The 24,727-nt window shown below is 44.2% G+C and overlaps 1 protein-coding gene across 1 annotated transcript in view; it reads left to right on the plus strand.

Moving 5' to 3' along the window:
• The window catches only part of armh3 (armadillo like helical domain containing 3), a 55,894-nt gene that overhangs the window by 22,809 nt on the left and 8,358 nt on the right, over window positions 1–24,727 (plus strand). Inside the window, 12 exon segments of the mRNA XM_034188461.1 lie at window positions 4,989–5,064; window positions 5,231–5,324; window positions 5,921–6,022; window positions 6,092–6,150; window positions 6,228–6,293; window positions 16,038–16,107; window positions 17,311–17,371; window positions 17,459–17,547; window positions 21,395–21,477; window positions 22,705–22,831; window positions 22,914–22,989; window positions 23,550–23,628. Of these exon segments, the coding sequence (XP_034044352.1) occupies window positions 4,989–5,064; window positions 5,231–5,324; window positions 5,921–6,022; window positions 6,092–6,150; window positions 6,228–6,293; window positions 16,038–16,107; window positions 17,311–17,371; window positions 17,459–17,547; window positions 21,395–21,477; window positions 22,705–22,831; window positions 22,914–22,989; window positions 23,550–23,628 (982 nt within the window).

Raw genomic sequence — 24,727 nt, forward strand, 5'->3', positions numbered from 1 at the left:
TATGTTACTATGCTTTCTACCCTTTTTAAATTCATTTTATTAGTAAACGGAGTGGGCCGCGGCCTCAACTTTACCTAAAGTCTGGGTCTTTTAGTGAAGCTTAAGGGCCAGTGGTGGGCACAGATAACCAAAAAATTAATTTCAATAACAGATAATCAGATAACTGAAAAGTTATCTTTGATAAAGTTAAAAGGATAAACCACCCAAAAATGTATCGGAAGTTACAGATAACTGATAAATTCCAGTATTGTCTCCGGTACACTTGCAACTACTGACAAGCAGATTTTGAGTTTAACACCACGATTGCTTCTGGAAGCATCAAAGGTGACGACAGACCCAAACAATGAGTCAGCACTTCTGTCTTTGAGCATCCTGCCCCCTGCTGGAAGCTCCAGTTTACTACATGGCTTCCAGCACAAACACAGCTGGGGGGAGCCACGAAGCTCAACTCTCTACTCAATCACAATGCTGCCATCAGGTGGAGGTTTTGGAAAATAAAGCAGTGCTGAGTTATGGTTTGGTGTAAATAAAATGAATACTGATAGAATAACTCCATTAATGTAAATTCTGTTATTTGTGCAAAGTTAAGATATAACATATATCTTTTAATGTTGAATAATGCACTAATTCTGAAGCTTTGTAACAAACACAGACGTGGCATTCTGGGTAAAATGTGCCTCTGCTAACACTGATTGGTTGACTCATTCAGTCTATATAAACCAACACAATGTGAGGTGTGTCGTGTGTTGGTGTTTACAGATAAATGTGCTTTTGTAAAATATGCCATTTTTTATTTGTAAAAAAAAAAAGGCATTTTCAAAAAAAAAAAAAAAAGCCAAGTTGTAATTAGATAACCGTCTGATATAACCGGTGTCAAAATAAATAGAACACTGCCATGATCTACTGGTGTCAGTGTGAGTTTTGGCCCTTTTTCAGCTGATTTTTCATTCGTGCGAGTTTCAGGTTAATCGTGCGTCCTGCATCATTTAGTATACATGGAGTAACGAGCTGTGTTTAACATCTCACGACCACCTCCTGATCGCCGATCGTATGGTCAGATGAAAATCAAATCTGTTTGATATTCTGGTTGGCCGTCGTGAGGGTATCCCGCTGCTGAAGCGCTACAAACATCCAAACTCTTGCACTGTGCTTGTGCAAACACCGCAGACCTGTCTTGTAATGTTTTTTTGTTTTGTTTTGTTTTAAACTTTGATGTCTCCCATCGAGAGTTTTTTGAAAATTAAGTTTGGAAAAAAAGCTTCTGTTTACGTTTTGCTTCTGGAAGCACGAGTCCGACGTGTGGTTTTTGAACTTACAATGTGTGTGAGAACATAAATCGTGCACTCTGAACTTTTACACTGTGTGGTTCTGTCGTACAGTTGGAGCTGGAACCGAGTACAGTGATTGAAAATCTCAGCCCAGCTTCAGGGCGAATACTGCCATGAACACTACTGGCCAGTAGATGGTGGTAGAGACTTTGAAAACTTGCCAAAACAAAATTCCAGATAATCTGTGTCTGCTACGTTTAAGATGCGTGGAATTTAATAAATGCAAACACAATAACATCTATAAACCCAGAGAATATATTCACGAGTGTTTTAGGCACTAGATTTTAATGCTGTTGTCCGTGGAGCCTGATCAGAGTGTCTCAAATGCATTTCTCATGCCGTGAACGTACTGAGATTACCCTATCATACCCATAATGCACCTGGACACAGCATGTCCACACTAAAACCTTAAAATTAGCGCATTACTTTAAAACTAAAACATATATCTGATATTTTCACTTTATAAAACTTCAGACGTGACTTTAATTTAAATAACTTGTCCGAAAGTAGTTTGGTTAAAATTTTAACCATAAGTTAAAAATGTATGCCTCTGGATAACTTGGGTGGTATTGCCCGCGTATCAGTATGGGGTTAAAAGAAATTAGTTTTTTTTTTTGGTGACCAGTTCTCCTTTGACAGCAGAGGATAGAGCGGTTTCTTCTAGAAGCAGCTCTCCTCTGTTTGCAGAGGGTAGAACTACACATCTGCTACAAAACATTTAACAGGTAAGTGCTCAACTGATTTTAAATTTTATAAGTGTTTGCAGCTGTTCAGCTTTGTTTCCACGTTAACGGTCTAAAAATTATCGGACAAAAATTTATCGGAAGATAATGAGTCCGATAATGATTTTCAAAGTTATCTGAAAAGATAATCCGATAATGATAACATTGTCTTCGATAATTATCGGTTATCGGGTTATCGGAACTGTGCCCACCACTGCTTAGGGCTAGTGGCCGGCGATCACCTTAGTAGTTCTGCTCTTTTTCTTGTTGCTTAATGTTGACAAATTATTCTGTATTTGTTGTCTTTCTGATGCCTGATTCGTTTTTTTTCTCTGTTTGAGGTGCATCGAAAATCGAGCACCACCTCCTTCATTTTGGTGGTGTTCAGCAGGAGCTTATTCTGCTGACACCACCTCTCAAAGCACTCCACCAGACCCCCGTACTCCCCGTCCTCACCCTCCCTAATACAGGCCATAATCGCAGTATCATCAGAGAACTTCTGTATGTGGCATGTACCTGAGTTGTACTGGAGGTCAGCAGCATAGAGGGTGAAGAGAAGGGGCAAGAGCACCATGCCCTGAGGAGCTCCAGTGCTGCAGATCAATGTGGAGCACCTTCATCCCCCCAGCATGAACAAACTGTGGCCCTTTGGTCAGATAGTCTGAAATCCAGGGTGGATTTTATTAAAAGCACTGGAGAAGTCAAAAACAACATTCTCACAATGCCCCCCCCCCCCCCCCCCCCCCCCCACACACACACACACACACACACACACACATCCAAGTACCTAAGTGCACGGTGTAAGAGATAGCAAAAACTAACACAAGTTAAACACTAACAAAAAGCTAACTACTCCTATGATTCACACAGGAGTATAATACTCAGCTAACATTCATAGCTGGTGCACTTAAAAACTAACAGAAGTGATAGACAGAGAGCAAACATAGAAGAAATGATTACAGCCTTGTATCAGTCCCGTCACTGAGAGGCAGTCCATCCAGGAAAATGTTGCCAGATCAAGCAGGAAGGATACTGTAGCAGGATGGCTACAGTATCTGCTGTGGCTTAGACACGTCCACCTCATTCCCATGACACCTGTCTTAATGTGGATGATGCACCGCGCACTTCCTGCTTCTGTTTCACGCTTTTTTCCACCATGCATGAACTCATTCTGTTGGATCAGTGATCCAACAGTTTCCCGTGTGGAAGTCAACATTTCCACACACGCTGATCATCAGATCCACCAGATCCTCCAGGTTTTGTCAGTGGAAGTCACAATGTGCAGCCCTTTGGTTTGAGTTCCTGTCTGGTACTGTCAAGGGTCTTGTTCTGGTCTGTGATTCAGGTACCTTTAACCACAGGGACCCGGCCTCCTGCAGCAGCCAGTAAAAACAGCCGGTCTCTAAAACCTGGTGGCTGGTTGAAGTTTCTGTTACCCCGCTGACATCACAGCATGAGTAAAGATCAGGGCACATATCCACAAAGCAACTCAAACCCTCTCACAGAGCTCCGAACTGAGCCGAAAATTACCTGGAAAGGAATCTCAGCCTGAGATTGAGCCAGCAGGTGTCTGAGCAAGGAGGGGGCAGACCCTCCTGTCTGTGTGAGGAGGCGGGGTTGACCCTGTTGCTAGGTATGACACAGTCCTCAAAGAGCTGTGATTGGTTGTCACAGAAAGGGGAGGAGAAATAAAAAACAAATGTGCTCCACCCTCCTAGTCATGAATAGACAGTAAAATCAACCGATCATATAACCTGAACTGCATTAAGACGTGAAATTGAGAAGGATAACTTTATGATGATGAAACACAGCAAAATTAAATGAATTGTTACAGAGCTTGAAAATGTTTGAATGAACCTCATTCACATGTTGAATATCTACATATTAAAACCATGCATGAGTTTATTTAGTACGTTCATTGTGAGTACATAATATAATTGTAAGTATGTTAAAAATGCATGCATGACACAAGAAAGTGAAAACACTTATTTCCATTGTGGTCCATTTAAAATCAAATGACAAAATAGAAGTAAAAATAAAAATATTAATAATACCAATAATAATAAAAAATAATTGATAACAAGAAAATAAACAATTTATCAATACATTAAGACAGTAAATGAACATAAAATAATGGCGTAGATCAAGCTAGTAGTGTGTTACTGACTCACTGTCATCCTACATACAGAGAATGTCTCTGCTTCCTCTCTGTCTTTCTGCCGTCTTCTCTGTTTAAGACACTCTTAGTCTTCTTAAAAGTTCTCCTCCCTCCGCTTACCAGTTTGGCACCTTAGGAGCTCTCTTAAGGCCTAAGGTGCTTTGTGGACAACTTTCATCTTACCAAGAGAAAATTCTAAGAAATGTCTAAGAATTTGAGAAATTCTCGGATTTTTCTTAGAATAACATCACTATGAGCTATTTTTAGTCCGAGACTGCTTTGTGTATACGGGCCCAGATCTACAGCCTGGTAGGAACCGTGATGGTTCCTGCTCAGTCTGAGGTCTGAGGTTTGTTCAGAGTGAAGAATGTTTCAGCTGGAAGCAAACTTCACTGCTGTCCAGCATCTTAAATTCTGACTCTTACCTTCATTAAAATGTGAAGCAGTGATTCCCAAAGTGTAAAAAAATGAAAAACATCTTTGTTTTCTGTTAATGTGACAAAATATTTGATTATTTGTAAAATATCATCAGAGTCAATAAAACAAAGCCACAGGATTTAAATGCTGTTATTCCTCGTTAACCTCGTCTAAATAGAAAGACTTAATTTTAGATTGAAACAGTCATTAAAGGTTTTTCAGATGTCAAATTGCCATTCTTAAAAAAAAAAAGCCGTCATTGTTATGCAGACTGCTGCGTTACTGAGGTCAGACTGAGAGCTTCAGCGCCATGAGGTGTCAGCTGATGTGACCTTTGACCTCTGACATCCTTCTCATCTCCAGGACCAATGAAGCCATCCTGCTGGCGCTCTACGAGGCCGTGCATCTCAACCGCAACTTCATCACTGTGTTAGCTCAGGTGAGTGACATCACACCCGCCTCAGCCATCTGAAGCTAACCGTCAGGAAACCCTCCAGAGCACCGCTGAAGCTGAACGCCGCCTTTGAACACCTCCAGCTGTGTCACAGTCCTCATGTGTTCATAACACTCAGAAGTACTTTGTCTCTTTTTGTGCATTTGGACAGAGCCACCCTGAGATTGACATGACGCCTACACCCGTGACCCCCACCCCGACCACGCCCACAACGCTGCTCGGCACCACGCCGCCCTCCTTAGACAGTAATCCACCTTTACACCGCACACGCACACACACACACACGAAGCCTTCTGCTCTCTCAGCAGAGATGATGATACTAATGAACACGCTTTACAGTTTCGTGCACGTTTGCTGCTCCATGTCTGTGCTGTTTTTTGCATGTTCAGGTCACATTGTACGCACACAGACACACACAGCAGAGCTGTTGAAACGTGTGTTTTTGGGTCACTCCTTCAACCATCATAGTGTCCACGTGCACGTGGTGGGTGTGTCTCTGTCTCCATTCCACTCGATTTGTGATTGTTGTCGGTGTGACATTATTGTTTCGTTGTTTATCTGCGAGAGAAGCTCCAAGTTTCAGCAGGCGCAGGTTTGACTTGAGGAGGAACTGAATCAGTTCTACACAGAGGAACCAAAATCCACTCACAGTTAATCAATCACATTGATTATAAACGGCTCCGTTCATCAAGTGATTTGGCTTCAGCAGCAAAAATGATAATTTTCTGTTGTTTGATGTTAAATTTTGATGAAATATTTCTAGAATGGAACTTTGCAGGTTTGAGTTTTAAATGCTGTGATTAGTTTGGATGAAGGTTTGATTTGAGTCTCTGTCGTGCAGTGATGAACAGTCCAGAACTACCCCTGGATCCTAACTTACAGACCAGTAATCTTCTCATCACCTTCCTGAAGTACGCCTCCATTGTAATGCAGGACACTAAAGGTAAACCTGAACCCGCACGCTCACTCGGCCCGTCCACCTTCTGTTCACTGACGGTCTGTCTGTCCACAGACGAGCACAGACTCAACAGTGCACGGCTCTGCCTCATCATCCTCACCTGTATCGCTGAGGTAGGACCCGTGACCGTGTTTGCACCCGCCCGTTCTCCTCAAACAGTTCTGACTGTGACCTGTTTGTCTCTTCTCAGGACCAGTACGCCGACGCCTTTCTTCACGATGACAACATGAATTTCAGAGTCAGTCTCCACAGAATGGTGAGTTCAAGGACATGCGCATCAATTTTTCAGTTTCAATTTATTTTCATTTACATAGCACCAAATCACAACAGAGTTGCCTCAAGGTGCTTCACACAAGTAAGTTCTAACCTTACTAACCCCAGAGCAACAGTGGTAAGGAAAAACTCCCTCAGAGGAAAAAACCTCAAGCAGACCAGGCTCAAAGGGGTGGCCCTCTGCTTGGGCCATGATACAGACACAAATTACAGAACAATTCACAAAACAAATATACAGGAAATGCTGTTGGTGCACAGAACAGGAGGGTCTCCAACACAAATACCACACCCATCTCTGGATGGAGCTGCACCTTAAACAGAGAGGAAAAAAACAGAATCAGGCATCAGAAAGACAAGAAATACAGTATAATTTGTCAGCATTAAACAAAAAGAAAAACAGGAAATACTAAGGTGATCGCTGGCCACTAGCCCTAAGCTTCACTAAAAGACCCAGACTTTAGATAAAGTTGAGGCTGCGGCCCACTCCAATTACTAATAAAATGAATTAAAAGAGTAAAAAGCATAGAACTATACTATGCCAGTATGCTAGCCATACGAAAGGGAAAATAAGTGCGTCTTAAGTCTGGACTTGAAATTGTCCACAGAATCTGACTGTTTTATTGATGCAGGGAGATCATTCCACAGAACAGGGGCACGATAAGAGAAAGCTCTGTGACCCACAGACTTCTTATTCACCCTAGGGATACAAAGTAGTCCTGCACCCTGAGAACACAAAGCATGGGCCGGTACGTAGGGTTTAATTCGGTCAGCTGGGTAGGGAGGCGCCAGTCCGTGAACAATTTTATAGACTTGTAGCAGAACCTTAAAATCTGATCTCACTGGGACAGGAAGCCAGTGAAGAGACGCCAAAATGGGTGTAATGTGGTCAAACCTTCTGCTTCATGTCAAAAGTCTGGCTGCAGCATTTTTGAACCAGTTGGAGACCCCTAATGCTTGACTGCAGTAAACCAGAAAATAGAACATTGCAGTAGTCTCTAGAAGAGACAAACACATGAATCAGGGTCTCAGCATCAGCCATAGGGAAGATGGCACAAATCTTCACTATATTTCACAGGTGGAAGAAAGCAGTCCTCATAATATCTCTACTGTGGAGGTCAAAGGACAATGTTGGATCAAAAATTACCCCAAGGTTCCTCACTTTGTCAGTGTGATGTATGACACACGAGCCTAGGCTGAGCGTTAACTGGTCAAATTGATGCAGATGTCTCACTGGACCAAGAACCATCAATTCAGTCTTATCAGAGTTTAAAAGTAGGAAGTTTCTAGACATCCAACTTATCACTGATGCAAGCCAATCTTCTAAGGATTTTCTGTGAATGAGATTGAGAGCAGTTATCGGCATGTATAACTGAGTATCATCAGCATAGTAGTGAAAGGTAATCCCAAAACACTGCAACATGTGCCCAAGGGGTGCTGTATAAAGGGAGAAAAACAGGGAGTCTAAGACAGACTCCTGAGGAAACCCAAATTTCATGTCACTAAGGTTAGAGGTAGTGTTACTGTACAAAACACAGTGAGAACGACTGGTCAAGTATGACATCAACCATGCAAGAGCACTCCTAGTAATCCCAAAATGATTTTCCAGCCTATCAAGTAGAATATGATGATCCACAGTATCAAATGCAGCACTGAGATCTAACAGCACCAGAACCGTAGTGTGTCCAAATCCATTGTAAGCAGAAGATCATTCACCACTTTAGTGAGAGCCGTCTCTGCAGAATGATATTTTCTAAAAGCAGACTGCAGTGGCTCAAAGAGATTATTCTCAGTAAGATGGTCTACGAGCTGCCGGGACACCACTTTTTTTCAGAATTTGAGAGCAAAATGATAGATTTGATATTGGCCTATAGTTTTTCAATACACTATGGTCAAGATTAGGTTTCGTAAGTAATGGTTTAATCACTGGAGATTTGTAACATTTAGGAACAGATCCAGAAGTTAAAGATTAATAATTTCCAGCACAGTCGGCCCAAGAGTGGGCCACAGGTCCTTAAACAGTTTTGTTGGTATAGGATCAAATAAACAGGTTGTGCTTTTTGTTGACGTTATGAGTTTCGTCAGCATGCCGAGTGAGATACTCTCAAATTCTGTAAATCTTGGTAATACCTCAGTAATGGCACCCACCTCAATAGCAGGGTGTAGTGGCTGGGTTAAGGCATGCTGGGATACATTTAACCTAATGTCTTCTATTTTCCTCTCAAAGTAATCCAGGAAATCTTGCGCTGTAAAAGGAGAGCGAACTACAGGTGGTTGTCCATGAATAAGTGTTGCCACCGTGTTGAACAAGAACTTTGAGTTATGCTTGTTTTTGTTGATCAAATCAGAGTAGTAAGTCCACTTTGTAGCCAGTAATGTATGCTTATAGTCTAAGATAGCATCATGCCCCCAAGGTGAAATACTTTTAATTTTGAACTACCCCATTTCCGTTCTAGACCTCTTGCCTTATGCTTGAGGTCTTGCAGGTAATCACTGAACCAAGGTGACTGTGTTTTGGGGGAGCGCAATTTTTAACACAGGTGGTGCAATCATGTCAAGTGTAGTTTTGAGCACTGAGTTTAAACTATCCACAAGACTGTCTACTGACTGGGTATTTGCCAGATGTGAAGCTAAGACATCAGGCAGTCTAACTTCGAGTTCAGTCTTAGTTGGGGAGTTGATGCATCGCCGTAGTGATAAATAAGGTTGTTCCACTAAACACGGCAGCGAAACTGTAAAGTTTCAGTCACACGGCACTTAACGAAGGGTGACGAAGCCCTGATGAAACAAGAAATCTGGACTTTCGTTGACTGTCGTTGACATTGTTTAACCTTTGCGCAGCTTCGTTCCTGCAACTGGAGCTTCGTCAGGATTTTTAAACTGTTGAAAAATTTGAACGAAGGACAACGAAAACCTCAGTTCGTCTGTGTTTCGTTTTGCTGTCGTTCTTGACATTTTTTAATCGTTTGTGTAGTTTTTGTAACGTTATTGTTTAATTTGACTTCGTTGGAGCAGCTGAACGTTTTCACACAGCGCAGAAGCTGGTTTGTGAGCACTGAGGCTGCTGCTGCGTTTATGTACCGTCTGAAATTACAGGGCAAACTCAGAATGACAGATTTGATATCGGCCTGTATTTACTCAATGCACCAGGGTCGATTTCTTAAGTAATGGTTTAATCACTGTAGATTTAGAACACCCAGGAACAGAACCAGAGCTTAATGAAAGATTAACAATTTCCAGCACAGTTGGCCCAAGAACGGGCCACAGGTCCTTAAACAGTTTTGTTGGTATAGGATCAAATAGGCAGGTTGTGCTTTTTGTAGACGTCACGAGCTTTGCTAGCGCGTCTAGAGAAATAGTATCAAATTCTGTAAATCTAGGTGTCACCTCATTATTAACACCAGAATCAGATGCTTAAACACGTTATATTTGTGACCCCCAACAGCTAATAAGCTAAACCTAGATTTATAAATAAGAGCAACACCCCCACCTTGCTTCGCATCACGAGGGACGTGACTAAATGTATATGCTGGTGGGCAGGCCTCATTTAAGGAGAGGACAGCTGTAGGTTTAAGCCAGGTTTCACATAACCCAATCATAGCTAAGTGATGATCAGTAATTAGATCATTAATCAGTGATTTTGAGGATAGTGATCTTATGTTAATGAGACCCAGTCTAAGGACCTCAGTGGGGTTGACAGTTGAACTGTTTGGGTTTAGGGGTGGTTCCAGAGTAGCATCAGACGCTTAAAAAAGTACCTCCACTGGGGGTTTTCTCGCTGATGTCATCTAGAACTCAAATGTTCAGGTTTTACAGTCAGGTCCCTAAGTATTTGGACAGTGGGACAGTTTTGGGGATTTTGCATCTGTACAGCCCAGTGGATTTATTCACACTGGCTTCTATTGTAGACTTTCAGCTTCAATTCAAGGGGTTTAACAAACTGATCATATTAACCGTTCAGGAAACAGTGATAATGGTGATGATTTCTTCATCTGGAATGAGTTTGGGATCTTTTTCTTCCTCCTCAGGCTGCTGCAGGTCAGCGATGAGGGTGGGCGATTTCTGACGATATACACACCACACCTTACTGCCGGTTCAGCCCAGTCTGCTCTCTAAAGAGTCACACTGAAAAACTTTCAATCGACCAGAATCGTCCACACTGACGATGCCTCCCAAAAATGGTCAAATCAGCATAGGCTTTTATACAGTCGTGGTCCACAACTTGACTGCGAGTAATGCCAAATCGCAATTTACATGTGTGTGAGTTAATGGGGCTCACCTGTAATATTTTATGACAAATGTTTTTTTTTTTCAAAAATTGAAGAAATAGATCTACTAACGTTGTACTTCCTTTGCTTCATTTAATGACAATAATTAATTAATTTTAAACTGTACGTACCTGCTCTCCGGGAACCATCACCTTATTGTGGTGGAGAAGTTTCTGTGTCTCTATGAACCTGACAGCTATGTTGTCTGGAGCCTTTGTTCTCCTGGTAGGGTCTCCTGTGGCAAATTAGTCTCAGGGAAGAGGCCAGACTAAGAACGGTTCACAAGACACCATGTCAGAACAAGGCAGAAGAAATGTGATCTGGCCCGGAGGAAACCCGGGGCCTCGTCTGGAGCCAGGCCTGGATGTAGGGCCCATCAGCGAGCACCTGGTGGCTGGACTTGCCACGGAGCCCAATTGGGCACAGCCTGAAAAGGCAGCGTGGACCTACCGTCTCCACCCTGTGAGCTCACCACCCGCAAGGGAACCACTGGTGTCGAGTGCGCTGTCCCATGGGTGGCAGTGAAGGGTGGTGGCCTCAGCAGACCAGACCCAGGTAGCAGGGGCTAGCTCTGGGGGTGTGGAATGTCACCTTGCTGTGGGGGAAGGAGCTGGAGCTTGTGCAGGAGGTGGAGCAATACCAGTTATATCTGGTGGGCCTCGCCTCCACACACAACCTCGGCTCCAGAACCACTCTCCTTGATAGGGGTTGGACCTTATTCTTCTCTGGAGGTGCCCAGAGTGTGAGGCACCGGGCATGTGTGGGGATACCCACGGGTCCCCAGCTGAGCTCCACTATGTTGGAGTTTACCCTGATAGATGAGAGGGTCGCCTCCCTGTGCCTGCAGGAGGAGGGGACTCTGAGTGTTGTTTGTGCGTATGCACCGAACAGCAGCTTGGAGTATTCAGCCTTCTTGGAGTCCCTGAATCCTGTCCTGTATGGGGCTCCGGTGGGGGACTCCATTGTTCTGCTGGGGGACTTCAACGCAGACATGGGCAATGACAGAGACACCTGGAGAGGTGTGATTGGGAGGAACGGCCTCCCCGATCTAAACCCGAATGGTCGTTTGTTATTGTACTTCTGTGTTAGTCACAGACTGTCCATAACGAACACCATGTTTGAACATAAGGATGCTCATAAGTGTACATGGTACCAGAGGACCGTAGGCCGAAGATCGATGATCGATTTTGTGATCGTATCATCTGCTCTGAGGCCGCATGTTCTGGACACTTGGGTGAAGAGAGGGCACAGCTGTCAACTGATCACCATCTGGTAGTGTCTTGGATCAGAGGATGGAGGACGACTTTGGACAGGCCTGGTAAGCCCAAACGGACAGTGCGGGTGAACTGGGAACATCTGGAGGAGCTCACTGTCTGACAGATCTTCAACTCACACCTCTGGCAGAGTTTTTCTAGCATCCCTGTGGAGGTTGGGGGCATTGAACCAGAATGGCCAATGTTCAAAGCTTCCATTGCGTGACCTGAAGGTCTCAGGTGCCTCAAGGGGCAGCACCCTTCGAACACCATGATGGATACCGGTGGTCAGGCAAATCGTCCGATTGAAGGAGGAGTTGTTCCGAGATATGTTATCTCTGATATCTTGTACAGAGGCAGTTGAAAGGTATCGGCAAGCCTGAAGGGTGGTAGCCTCTGCTATGGAGGAGGCAAAGTAGCGGGTGTGGGAGGAGTTCGGTGCAACCACGGAGAAGGACTTTTGGTCGACACCAAGGTGCTTCTGGTGGATCATGAGGCACCTCAGGAGGGGAAAACGGGGAACCATCCAAGCTGGTTACAGTAAGGATGGGACTCTGTTGACCTTAACTGAGGATGTAATCCGGCGCTGGGAGGAACACTTTGAGGAGCTCCTACATCAGACCACAGCGCACTCTATAGTAGGGGCAGAGCTGGAAGCTCACTGACATAGTCAAACAACTCTGCAGTGGCAAGGCCCCGGGGGTTGATGAAATCCGTCCAGAAATACTGAAGGCTCTGGGTGTGGAGGGACTGTCTTGGATGAGACGTTTCTTCAACATTGTGTTGAGGTCTGGGAAAGTGGCTAAGGAGTGGCAAACTGGGGTGGTGGTCCCCATATTTAAAGAAGGGGACCAGAGAGTGTGTGCCAACTACAGGGGCATCACACTACTCAGCCTCCCTGATTAAGTCTACTCCAGGGCACTGGAAAGGAAGGTTCGGCCGATAGTCGAGCCGTTGATTGAAGAGGAACGTTGTGGGTTCCATTCTGGTCATGGAACAACCGACCAACTCTTCACTCTCACAAGGATCCTGGAGGGGACCTGGGAGTATGCCCATCCAGTCTACATGTGTTTTGTGGACTTGGAGAAGGTGTATGATTGGGTAACTCGGGAGATACTGTGGGAGAGCTGTGGGAGTATGGAGTGATGGGGTCCCTTCTCAGGGCCATCCAATCTCTGTACTCACAAAGCGAGAGCGGTGTTCAGGTGCTCGGCAGTAAGTTGGACTCGTTTCCGGTGGGGGTCGGCCTCCGCCAGGGCGGCATCTTGTCAGCAATCCTGTTTGTGATCTTCATGGACAGGATATTGAGGTATAGTCGGGGGGGAGGAGGGTTTCCAGTTTGGTGGGCTCAGGGTCTCATCACTGCTTTTTGCAGATGGTATGGTCCTGTTGGCTTCATCGTCCGGTGACCTCCAACACTCACTGGATCGGTTCACAGCTGAGTGTGAAGTGGCTGGCATGAGGATCAGCTTGTCTAAATCTGAGGCCATGGTTCTCAGCAGGAAACCGATGGATTGTCTACTACAGGTAGAGAATGCGGTCTTGCCCCAAGTGAAGGAGTTCACGTTCCTCGGGGTCTTGTTCACGAGTGAGGGGACAATGGATCGTGAGATTGGCCGGAGAATCGGCACAGCAGGGGCGGTGTTGCATTCACTCTACCATACTGTTGTGACAAGAAGGGAGCTGAGCCAAAAGGCGAAGCTCTCGATCTACTGGTCAGTCTTCGTTCCTACTCTCACCTATGGTCATGAGTGTTGGGTCATGACCGAAAAAACTCGATTGCGGGTGCAAGCACCCAAAATAGGCTTCTTTAGGAAGGTGGCTGGTGTCTCCCTTAGCGATAGGGTGAGAAGTTCATTCATCTGTGGGGAGCTCGGAGTAGAATCGCTGCTCTTTCCCGTTGAAAGGAGCCAGTGGAGATGGTTCAGGCATCTGGTAAGGATGCCTCCTGGGCGCCTCCCTAGGGAGGTGTTCCAGGCACGTCCATCTGGTAGGAGACCCCAGAAAAGACCCAGGACTAGGTGGAGAGATAATATTTCCACACTGGCCTGGCATGGGAACGTCTCGGGAGGTGGTCAAAGTGGCCCTGGAAAAGGAAGTCTGGGGTCCCCTACTAGAGCTGTTTCCCCTGCAACCCTATCCTGGATAAGCATTGAAGATCAGTGAGTGAGTGTACGTACCTTAACTGTAACCCTAACTGTACACAACAGCTTACAGCTTTGTCTCAACGGTGTAGGAACTGTGCTTCCTTTTTGTGACTTCACTGGTAGAAGGAGTCGTTCCCTCAGGAGTCACATTACTAGTATATTCTCCATCAGCACACACAGTGCCACCATTTGGACCCGCAACAACTCACACAGCCAGTCAGGCTGGCAGCAATGTCTGGTGGCTAACATACATGACTTGCCCTTTAAACAAGATCAGCGCGTATTTAAGGCAGACCTCTAATCAAAGAAATACAGTATAAAGATATAAAAAGAGAATACTTGTGTTTAGTTTATCCAATGATTTACGGGCTCTGAAAAAAGAGGGACTGTGTAAAAGTGTAATTCCTAAATTGTCAATGCGATATTTTATGAGTTAAAGCTGAAAGTCAACAAGAACATCTGAATTGTTTCATTTTACAGTAGTGTTCAGAATAATAGTAGTGCTATGTGACTAAAAAGATTAATCCAGGATTTGAGTATATTTCTTATTGTTACATGGGAAACAAGGTACCAGTAGATTCAGTAGATTCTCACAAATCCAACAAGCTCAAGCATTCATGATATGCACGCTCTTAAGGCTATGAAATTGGGCCATTAGTAAAAAAGTAGAAAAGGGGGTGTTCACAATAATAGTAGCATCTGCTGTTGACGCTATAGACTCAAAACTATTATGTTCAAACTGCTTTTTTATCAATCCTGTGAATCACTAAACTAGTATTTATGTAGTTGTATAACCACAGTTTTTCATGATTTCTTCACATCTGCGAGGCATTAATTTTGTTGGTTTGGAACCAAGATTTTGCTGGTTTACTAGTGTGCTTGGGGTCATTGTCTTGTTGAAACACCCATTTCAAGGGCATGTCCTCTTCAGCATAAGGCAACATGACCTCTTCAAGTATTTTGACATATTCAAACTGATCCATGATACCTGGTATGTGATATATAGGCTCAACACCATAGTAGGAGAAACATGCCCATATCATGATGCTTGCACCACCATGCTTCACTGTCTTCACTGTGAACTGTGGCTTGAATTCAGAGTTTGGGGGTCGTCTCACAAACTGTCTGCGGCCCGTGGACCCAAAAAGAACAGTTTTACTCTCATCAGTCCACAAAATATTCCTCCATTTCTCTTTAGGCCAGTTGATGTGTTCTTTGGCAAATTGTAACCTCTTCTGCATGTCTTTTATTTAACAGAGGGACTTTGCGGGGGATTCTTGCAAATAAATTAGCTTCACACAGGCGTCTTCTAAGTGTCACAGCACTTACAGGTAACTCCAGACTGTCTTTGATCATCCTGGAGCTGATCATTGGGTGAGCCTTTGCCATTCTGGTTATTCTTCTATCAATTTTGATGGCTGTTTTCCATTTTCTTCCACACGTCTCTGTTTTTTTTGTCCATTTTAAAGCGTTGGAGATCATTGTAGATGAACAGCCTATAATTTTTTGCACCTGCGTATAAGTTTTCCCCTCTCCAATCAACTTTTTAATCAAACTACGCTGTTCTTCTGAACAGTGTCTTGAACGTCCCATTTTCCTCAGGCTTTCAAAGAGAAAAGCATGTTCAACAGGTGCTGGCTTCATCCTTAAATAGGGGACACCTGATTCACACCTGTTTGTTCCACAAAATTGATGAACTCACTGACTGAATGCCACACTACTATTATTGTGAACACCCCCTTTTCTACTTTTTTTACTAATAGCCCAATTTCATAGCCTTAAGAGTGTGCATATCATGAATGCTTGGTCTTGTTGGTTTTGTGAGAATCTACTGAATCTACTGGTACCTTGTTTCCCATGTAACAATAATAAATATACTCAAACCTGGATTAATCTTTTTAGTCACATAGCACTACTATTATTCTGAACACTACTGTTTCTCCACAAACAGTCATTCTATGATTGGTAATAAAAACCCCAACATGTTGCTGTTTTGCACGTTGAAGCTGGTTTACACACACACACACACACATGTGTGGACTTTGTATTTTCTGTGTTCCAGCCGATGCGACACAGAAAAAAGGCAGCGGACAAGAACATCCCGTCTCGACCACTGGTGTGTGCCGTTCTAGGTATGAGTCACCTCTTGAAGACACCTTTTACTTAACAGCAAAAAACACTCAGATACAACACCACTGTGGGCTATAGTGGAGTGGGTCTCTGTGGGCTGTGGGCTTTCGTGGAGTGGCTCTCTGTGGGTTATAGTGGAGGGCCTCCCCGTGGGTTATAGTGGAGGGGCTCCCCGTGGGTTATAGTGGAGGGGCTCCCCGTGGGTTATAGTGGAGTGGCTCCCTTTGGGTTATAGTGGAGGGGCTCCCTGTGGGTTATAGTGGAGGGGCTCTCTGTGGGTTATAGTTGAGTGGCTCCCTGTGGGTTATAGTGGAGGGGCTCTCTGTGGGTTATAGTGGAGGGCCTCTCTGTGGGTTATAGTGGAGGGGCTCTCTGTGGGTTATAGTGGAGTGGCTCCCTGTGGGTTATAGTGGAGTGGCTCCCTGTGGGTTATAGTGAGGGGGCTGTCTGTGGGTTATAGTTGAGTGGCTCCCTGTGGGTTATAGTGGAGGGGCTCTCTGTGGGTTATAGTGGAGGGCCTCTCTGTGGGTTATAGTGGAGTGGCTGTCTGTGGGTTATAGTGGAGTGGCTCTCTTCGGGTTATAGTGGAGGAGGCTGTCTGTGGGTTATAGTGGAGTGGCTCTCTTCGGGTTATAGTGGAGGGGGCTGTCTGTGGGTTATAGTGGAGGGGCTATCTGTGGGTTATAGTTGAGTGGCTCCCTGTGGGTTATAGTGGAGGGGCTCTCTGTGGGTTATAGTGGAGGGCCTCTCTGTGGGTTATAGTGGAGGGGCTCTCTGTGGGTTATAGTGGAGTGGCTCCCTGTGGGTTATAGTGGGGGGGCTGTCTGTGGGTTATAGTGGAGTGGCTGTCTGTGGGTTATAGTGGAGTGGCTCTCTTCGGGTTATAGTGGAGGGAGCTGTCTGTGGGTTATAGTGGAGTGGCTCTCTTCAGGTTATAGTGGAGGAGGCTGTCTGTGGGTTATAGTGGAGGGGGCTCTCTTCGGGTTATAGTGGAGGGGCTCTCCTCGGGTTATAGTGGAGGGGGCTGTCTGTGGGTTATAGTGGAGTGGCTGTCTGTGGGTTATAGTTGAGTGGCTCTCTTCCGGTTATAGTGGAGGGGGCTGTCTGTGGGTTATAGTGGAGTGGCTGTCTGTGGGTTATAGTGGAGGCGGTCCATCAGTGTTTAGTGTTTGTCACGTCTCCTGTCTCTATCCACGTCTTTGCAGACCTGATGGTGGAGTTCGTCGTCACTCACATGATGAAGGATTTTCCGATGGATTTGTACTTGTGAGAACTTGTGCACGTCACACACGGTTTTCTCCTCATGTTTGTTTCCACCACGACTGTGTTGTCATGTGTTCGATTCCTTTGCAGGCGCTGTGTGCAGATCATCCATAAGCTGCTGTGCTACCAGAAGAAGTGCAGAATCCGGTTACACTACACGTGGAGAGAGCTTTGGTCAGGTACAGACCCGCTGCACACCCTCTGCCGGCAGCAGGAACAAACACTCATATTGATTCTCATATTTAATTATCAATGTTTCTGCCTTGTTTTCTGCTTTGTGGTGCTTCTTCAGCAGAAGAAGGTAAAAAACATTCTCAGTTCTTCAAGATGAGTCGAGCTGTTGTCTGTTTCAGGCGATGGAAAGGGAACCAAAACACAAACGTTCAACAAGAACTGTGAAAGTTCTTCACAGTGACCCCATTAAACACAATCACTGAAACATCCATCCATCTCTCATAATCATTGTTAGTCTTATTATGATTATTAACTGACCTCAGAGGCCAGCTGGCCACCGATGATGAAGATACAATGAATCCATTAAACCCAACAACCCACCAGCAGCTTTGAGAAGCATGTCCCATTAAAATAAATCAAAATCACCACCAGGTTTTTACATTTTCAGCAGGCCTCAAGATGAACGCGCCAAATGCATCAGTCAGGAAAAATGACCACTCCAAGCTTAAAATATGAATATTTGATCAAAACCACTTTATTCTTACTATTTAAATTTTCACCCCAAATTAACCTTTGTCATGATCCAGATCTTCACAGCTGCGAAGGTTTGAATGACTCTGCTGAGACCACAGAGGTTACTAATGAGAACTAGAGTCCGCACTCCCAATGCTGCCCTTCTAAATGCAAAGGTCCCCTCATGGATAGTAACATGACGCCTCCTAACCGGGCAAAATATTGACAAAGTGCCCGGATGTTAATACATTTTCAGTGTGGATACGCAACTGAACACACTTGGAAAAGAGCTCGCAAAATACGTGTTAAAATGCCATTCTGACCTGGATATTGAGCCAGTAAAATAAATTTGCATTAAATTATGTCAGGAAAGTATTAAACTAGTGTGTGTGTGTGTGTGTGTGTGTGTGTGTGTGTGTGTGTGTGTGTGTGTGTGTGTGTGTGTGTGTGTACAGTAGTGTTCAGAATAATAGTAGTGCTATGTGACTAAAAAGATTAATCCAGGTTTTGAGTATATTTCTTATTGTTACATGGGAAACAAGGTACCAGTAGATTCAGTAGATTCTCACAAATCCAACAAGACCAAGCATTCATGATATGTACACTCTTAAGGCTATGAAATTGGGCTATTAGTAAAAAAACAAAGTAGAAAAGGGGGTGTTCACAATAATAGTAGCATCTGCTGTTGACGCTACAAACTCAAAACTATTATGTTCAAACTGCTTTTTTATCAATCCTGTGAATCACTAAACTAGTATTTAGTTGTATAACCACAGTTGTTCATGATTTCTTCACATCTGCGAGGCATTAATTTTGTTGGTTTGGAACCAAGATTTTGCTGGTTTACTAGTGTGCTTGGGGTCATTGTCTTGTTGAAACACCCATTTCAAGGGCATGTCCTCTTCAGCATAAGGCAACATGACCTCTTCAAGTATTTTGACATATCCAAACTGATCCATGATACCTGGTATGTGATATATAGGACCAACACCATAGTAGGAGAAACATGCCCATATCATGATGCTTGCACCACCATGCTTCACTGTCTTCACTGTGAACTGTGGCTTGAATTCAGAGTTTGGGGGTCGTCTCACAAACTATCTGTGGCCCTTGGACCCAAAAAGAACAATTTTACTCTCATCAATCTACAAAATATTCTTCCATTTCTCTTTAGGCCAGTTGATGTGCTCTTTGGCAAATTGTAACCTCTTCTGCACATCTTTTATTTAACAGAGGGACTTTGCGGGGGATTCTTGCAAATAAATTAGCTTCACACAGGCGTCTTCTAACTGTCACAGCACTTACAGGTAACTCCAGACTGTCTTTGATCATCCTGGAGCTCATCAATGGGTGAGCCTTTGCCATTCTGGTTATTCTTCTATCCATTTTGATGGTTGTTTTCCATTTTCTTCCATGCGTCTCTGGTTTTTTGTCCATTTTAAAGCATTGGAGATCATTGTACATGAATAGCCTATAATTTTTTGCACCTGCGTATAAGTTTTCCCCTCCTCCAATCAACTTTTAATCAAACTACGCTGTTCTTCTGAACAATGTCTTGAACGTCCCATTTTCCTCAGGCTTTCAAAGAGAAAAGCATGTTCAACAGGTGCCGGCTTCATCCTTAAATAGGGGACACCTGATTCACACCTGTTTGTTCCACAAAATTGATGAACTCACTGACTGAATGCCACACTACTATTATTGTGAACACCCCCTTTTCTACTTTTTTTTTTACTAATAACCCAATTTCATAGCCTTAAGAGTGTGCATATCATGAATGCTTGGTCTTGTTGGATTTGTGAGAATCTACTGAATCTACTGGTGCCTTGTTTCCCATGTAACAATAAGAAATATACTCAAAACCTGGATTAATCTTTTTAGTCACATAGCACTACTATTATTCTGAACACTACTGTGTGTGTATTATATATATATATATATATAAATACACACACACACACAATTATCCTTTATTGGCCAAGCTTCATTCATGAAGTCAGTGGTGTGTGTGCACATCTCTGTGTGTGGCTGTGACTGTGAAGCAGCTCGGTTATTTAAGGCGCAAAATAATAAAAAAAATCGTTGGTCTTGTCGAACAATTTTAATCACTAACGATAAGTATTTTAACTAGACATCGGTCTAGCAGGGGAAGATATCAACTAGACATGATTTAATGGTCCGTGTCCTCAGACAACACAGGCATGGCAGAAAACATACACCTTTTTATCGACCAAATGTCATGGACAAAGTGACAGGAATAACCAAAACCACTTACTTATGAAGGAAATGTTGTCTCCCTTCTTCCTCTCTTTGTGGCTTTGCCAACATGTGCAGCTTTCCGGTATATTCCACCTGTTTCTTGACGAGACTCATTTGAGCGTCTATGCACGCTGCCTACTGAGTTGCCCGGATCCAAAATGGCGACCACGCCTCCTTGCCGGGTCATGGCTCAGTGCGACTGCAGACTCTAGTTCTTTATATTGATCTCTGTGGCTGAGAGCAACAGTCACCCGACAGAAATAACTCGGTGATGTTTTTTTTTTTGGGGGGGGGGGCACATAAAAAAAACATACTTATAGTACTGTAAGTACTGCATGAACTGCATTTTTAGTAACACTTGTACTCAGCTGGAAAGTTTGACACACATTTCTATATTCTTTCCATAATTTTTCAGTTTTTGAGCAAATAAATTATTTTAAAAAATCTACTTTTTTCTGCTTTCTGTGATTTATGACATTTATTACTGTGTTTTTCTGCACAAAATGCTTTCTATATACTCCTGACGACTGTTTCTGTAGAGGTGCAGGACATGCAGGTGCAGTGAAAATGTGATGGAGCAAAAAAAAATCACACATCGAGAATTAAATAGCATTAATTCCAAAAACAATAGCTGTCTTTACAAATGTGGAGAAAAATGTAAAAACAGTAGATCTTATTTATTTATTTTTAATGGCTGTAATAATTGATGTTGATCTAAAGACAGCCGTGTATCTGCTCCAGGAAGTAGTTGGTGGTTTTGGGCGGTTTGTGTTCTCAGCCTGGTCACCACACATCAGGACATCATTTTCAGCTCTAATGGTCTCATCACACTGATAACGACACGCCCTGAAATAAGAACACAGAGAGCGATAATCCACGTCTTTATCTTCTTCCTGTGTGTCAGCTCTCACGTTTTGCTGTTTTGTGGCTTTTCTTCTCTAAAAGCTTGTGGAAGCACTTGATGCGTTGGGTTTTGCTGCCTCCTGTGTTTCCGTTATCGGCCTTCTGTCCGTATTCTGCTGAACGACACTCAGCGCTGCGGATGTCTTTGTTAATGTGTGCATGTCTCACTCTGCACAGCGCTCATCAACTTGCTGAAGTTCCTGCTGTCCAATGAGACCACACTGCTGGCCAAGCACAACATATTTCACCTGGCGTTACTGGTGAGGAACAAACCCACAGCCGCCGGACACAAAAATGTATTTTCACACAGCTGCATGTCAGATATTTGGGATAAATGAGGAGGCAGTGCACAGTTACAGTGTGGTCCCCTCGACGGGGGACAGCTGGACCTCTTCACTCAGTGTCTCCGTGTGTGGTGCACACAGGCACAGAGAGCGACTGCCCCACATTCCCGTGTCAAAGTCATAGTCAGAGTGTCTTTATTTGTCTCCCTTCAGACAGAGGGCTCTGCTGCACAACAACACATCCGACATGCACCACCCGCGCATCAAAAACAACCACATAACAGATCAAAATTAAAATACAAATTCATAATCAACAAAAACTATATTAGCCTCTTAGTGCAAATCCATCAACACACAACCTGATACTATCTTCGCTGATCTGTCTGCTCATTTATGAGCGTCACTGACAATGGAATCAAGGAATGTTTAGATCTCTTATAGTCACACAGAGGAACTCTGTACCTGCTTCCTGAGTTCAGTAAATATATTCAGAGTGCAGCACATGAGGAGCATCTGTGCCATCATGAGCTGGTGGATTCGGGCACAAACGCTTGACACTTGCGTGTGCCATCTGAAGTCTTTGTTGATGTAAACCCCCAGATATTTATATGAATCCACCTGCTCAATGTCACGTCCATGTATGGTGACCACGCTATGCTCCTCAGCAGACACCAACAAGTCCACCAACATCTCCACTCTTTTATTTGTGTGACAACCTGCATTTTTAAACTCCTTCCCTCAGGAAGAAGGTTTCAGAGTTTGAGGTTCCGGAGCAGCACTCACCCTGAGACACTCAGACTCTGAAGCAGTGACCGTGATCAGGACACATGGAGTCCATTCATTTCAATAGAGTTTCTGATCTCTTGTACAAACTGTATTTTTTGGAGTTTTCGTTGCATCTGTCCAAGAGGGAGAAAACATATATACAAGTCTCAGGACCTCTCAAACTACTAAAAAATACAGGACTTATACTCCTGGAAATACAGTAACAACAAAGCTTCAGTGTGTTTAAACTCGAGCAGTTCAGTCTTCAGTTTTCCAGATGTGGAGCAAAAAACTTGGCTTGAGTGTGAATGAATTAAAGTGGTTTCAGTTTTATCTGGTTTCCTGTGGATGGTCAACCACAGAGTTCCTGCTGGTTTGTTGTTGCACGCTGTCTTCTGACAGCAGTTTGATTCTTCCTGTCTGTGTGTCCTCATCCAGGTGGTCAACCTGTTCAACATGTTCATAACGTACGGCGACACCTTCCTGCCTACCTCCAACAGCTATGACGAGCTCTACTATGAAATCGTGCGAATGCACCAAGTCTTCGATAACCTCTACTGTATGGGTACGACAGCCGAACCTGCAGCCGACGCACTGCAAATCTGTGTGTTCCGTGTGTCTTCACCTGATTCTGTTATGACTTTCAGTTCTGAGAGTGTCGACCAACGTGGGCCAGTGGAAGGAGCCGGCCAGCAAAGTTACCCACGCACTCGTCAACGTTCGGTAAAAACTTTGTGTCAAGAACGTTTAAGGTTCATGTGGACATCCAGGAGGTGATCGATGAGTCGCATCATGTTGAAGGGAAAGAACTTAAAACATGGCTTTGATGAAAGTAAATGAATTGTGGGTTCTCCATTTTTAAAAACGTATCCTTGATGCAAGGAAGCTAAATGCAGGACACCATGAACTGCTGTGTGCACGGGGACGTCTTTAGCAGCCTTAGATGAAGAATTGAATGAAGAAGTTCCTCTCGAGATTTTACGATGGATCAAGGAATGCCGACTTGTGCATCCACATGTTCTATTTCTGCCCTCAGCATTGTGTTAATGGCTCGCCTGAGGGGCGGAGTCAGCTGCTGTGCAGACCCAGAGCCGCCATGAAATGACAAGGATCTAGGTGTCATACAATACAAATAAGGAGTAACATTCATTATTTCTTTATTAATTATAATTTTTATAAGTTGGCGGCTGCATTGACTTTAATGCTCCCAGACGCGTCTGACTGATGACACTGAGGCTTGTTTGTTTGTCTTGAAGTATTTAAGGCGTGTTTCTGTCTTTCAGAGCCATCATTAACCATTTTAACCCAAAGATTGAGTCCTACGCTGCTGTGAACCACATCTCCCAGCTGTCAGAAGAGCAGGTAAACGCAGCACGCTTCACCCTCACAGGAAACAACCGGTGTCCAGGCTAAGATCCAGGCTTTCAGTGACGTCCTGGACTCATCCTTCATAAGTGTCTCTGTTTGTGGTGAAAGTGTTAAACTTGTCGCGACATTCTCTAATCCCAGCAGGGACCTTTATGTCTCTGGGTCCTCAGTCCTTGACATACAGAGACACCTGGGAAGAGCTTATGGAGTGATGAGGTCAAAGGTCAGAGCTGTTTGCTGATGCTGATGTCTTTATGGGTTCTGGTACTTCCTGTCTTACTGTTGTCTGGTTGTCAGACTTGGACTCTAACCAGCGATCTGCAGTGAGGACTGGATGTCTTTGGTCCCAGGTCTCTGTGGAGCATCTTTAGGTCCTGCTGGAATTACTTTGTGTCCAATGAACGGTTACTTAGTGAGACTCAGATGAGGAGGATCACTGACACTGTGAGGGAACATCAGACACCACATTTATGTGGTGTCTGTGTGGGGAGTTTCTCTGGACATGATCCAGGACACAGGTGTCTCAGTGCTGAGGACCCCAGAGACTGGAGAAGGTCACGGGCACCCCCAGGGTTTAACGTGACCACGGACACGCCCACATTTGACCTGACTGCAGCCGATGGTCACTTTAGATATGCGGGGATGGACTGTCTGCCTGGGTGGTTGCCATCCAGGACTCAGGATCTTTCTGTGGTGTGGTGGATGCACAGATGCGTGCCCCCTGACCTGACCTCTTCAGAGGAAGGCGAGGTTGAACCTCTTCAGCTTCAGGCTGCCGCTGAGTTCAGCTCCCTGAAAGAGTTTTATTTAGTTTTTTAGAAGTCTGACTGGGTTTGTCCTTTTTTATAACCGGCTGATAAGAGCTCGATGGATTTGGTCATTCTCGCCTCTCGGCTTTTATCTGCTGGATTTAGACGCAGACGCCGGCTTATGGAGCTGATGAGCTGCTGGTGTTTTATGATGTCACACTGTTCCAGTTAAAGCAGCCAAACCTGGTTTATGGTCATAATGAGTGTTTTCCGGGTTTCAATGTGGAGCTGCTGAGATCACGAGGCAAAAACTGTTTGTTTGAACCAACTTAATCATAAAACTA

Source organism: Thalassophryne amazonica, chromosome 15 (assembly GCF_902500255.1).
Source record: "Thalassophryne amazonica chromosome 15, fThaAma1.1, whole genome shotgun sequence".
Lineage (NCBI taxonomy): Eukaryota > Metazoa > Chordata > Actinopteri > Batrachoidiformes > Batrachoididae > Thalassophryne > Thalassophryne amazonica.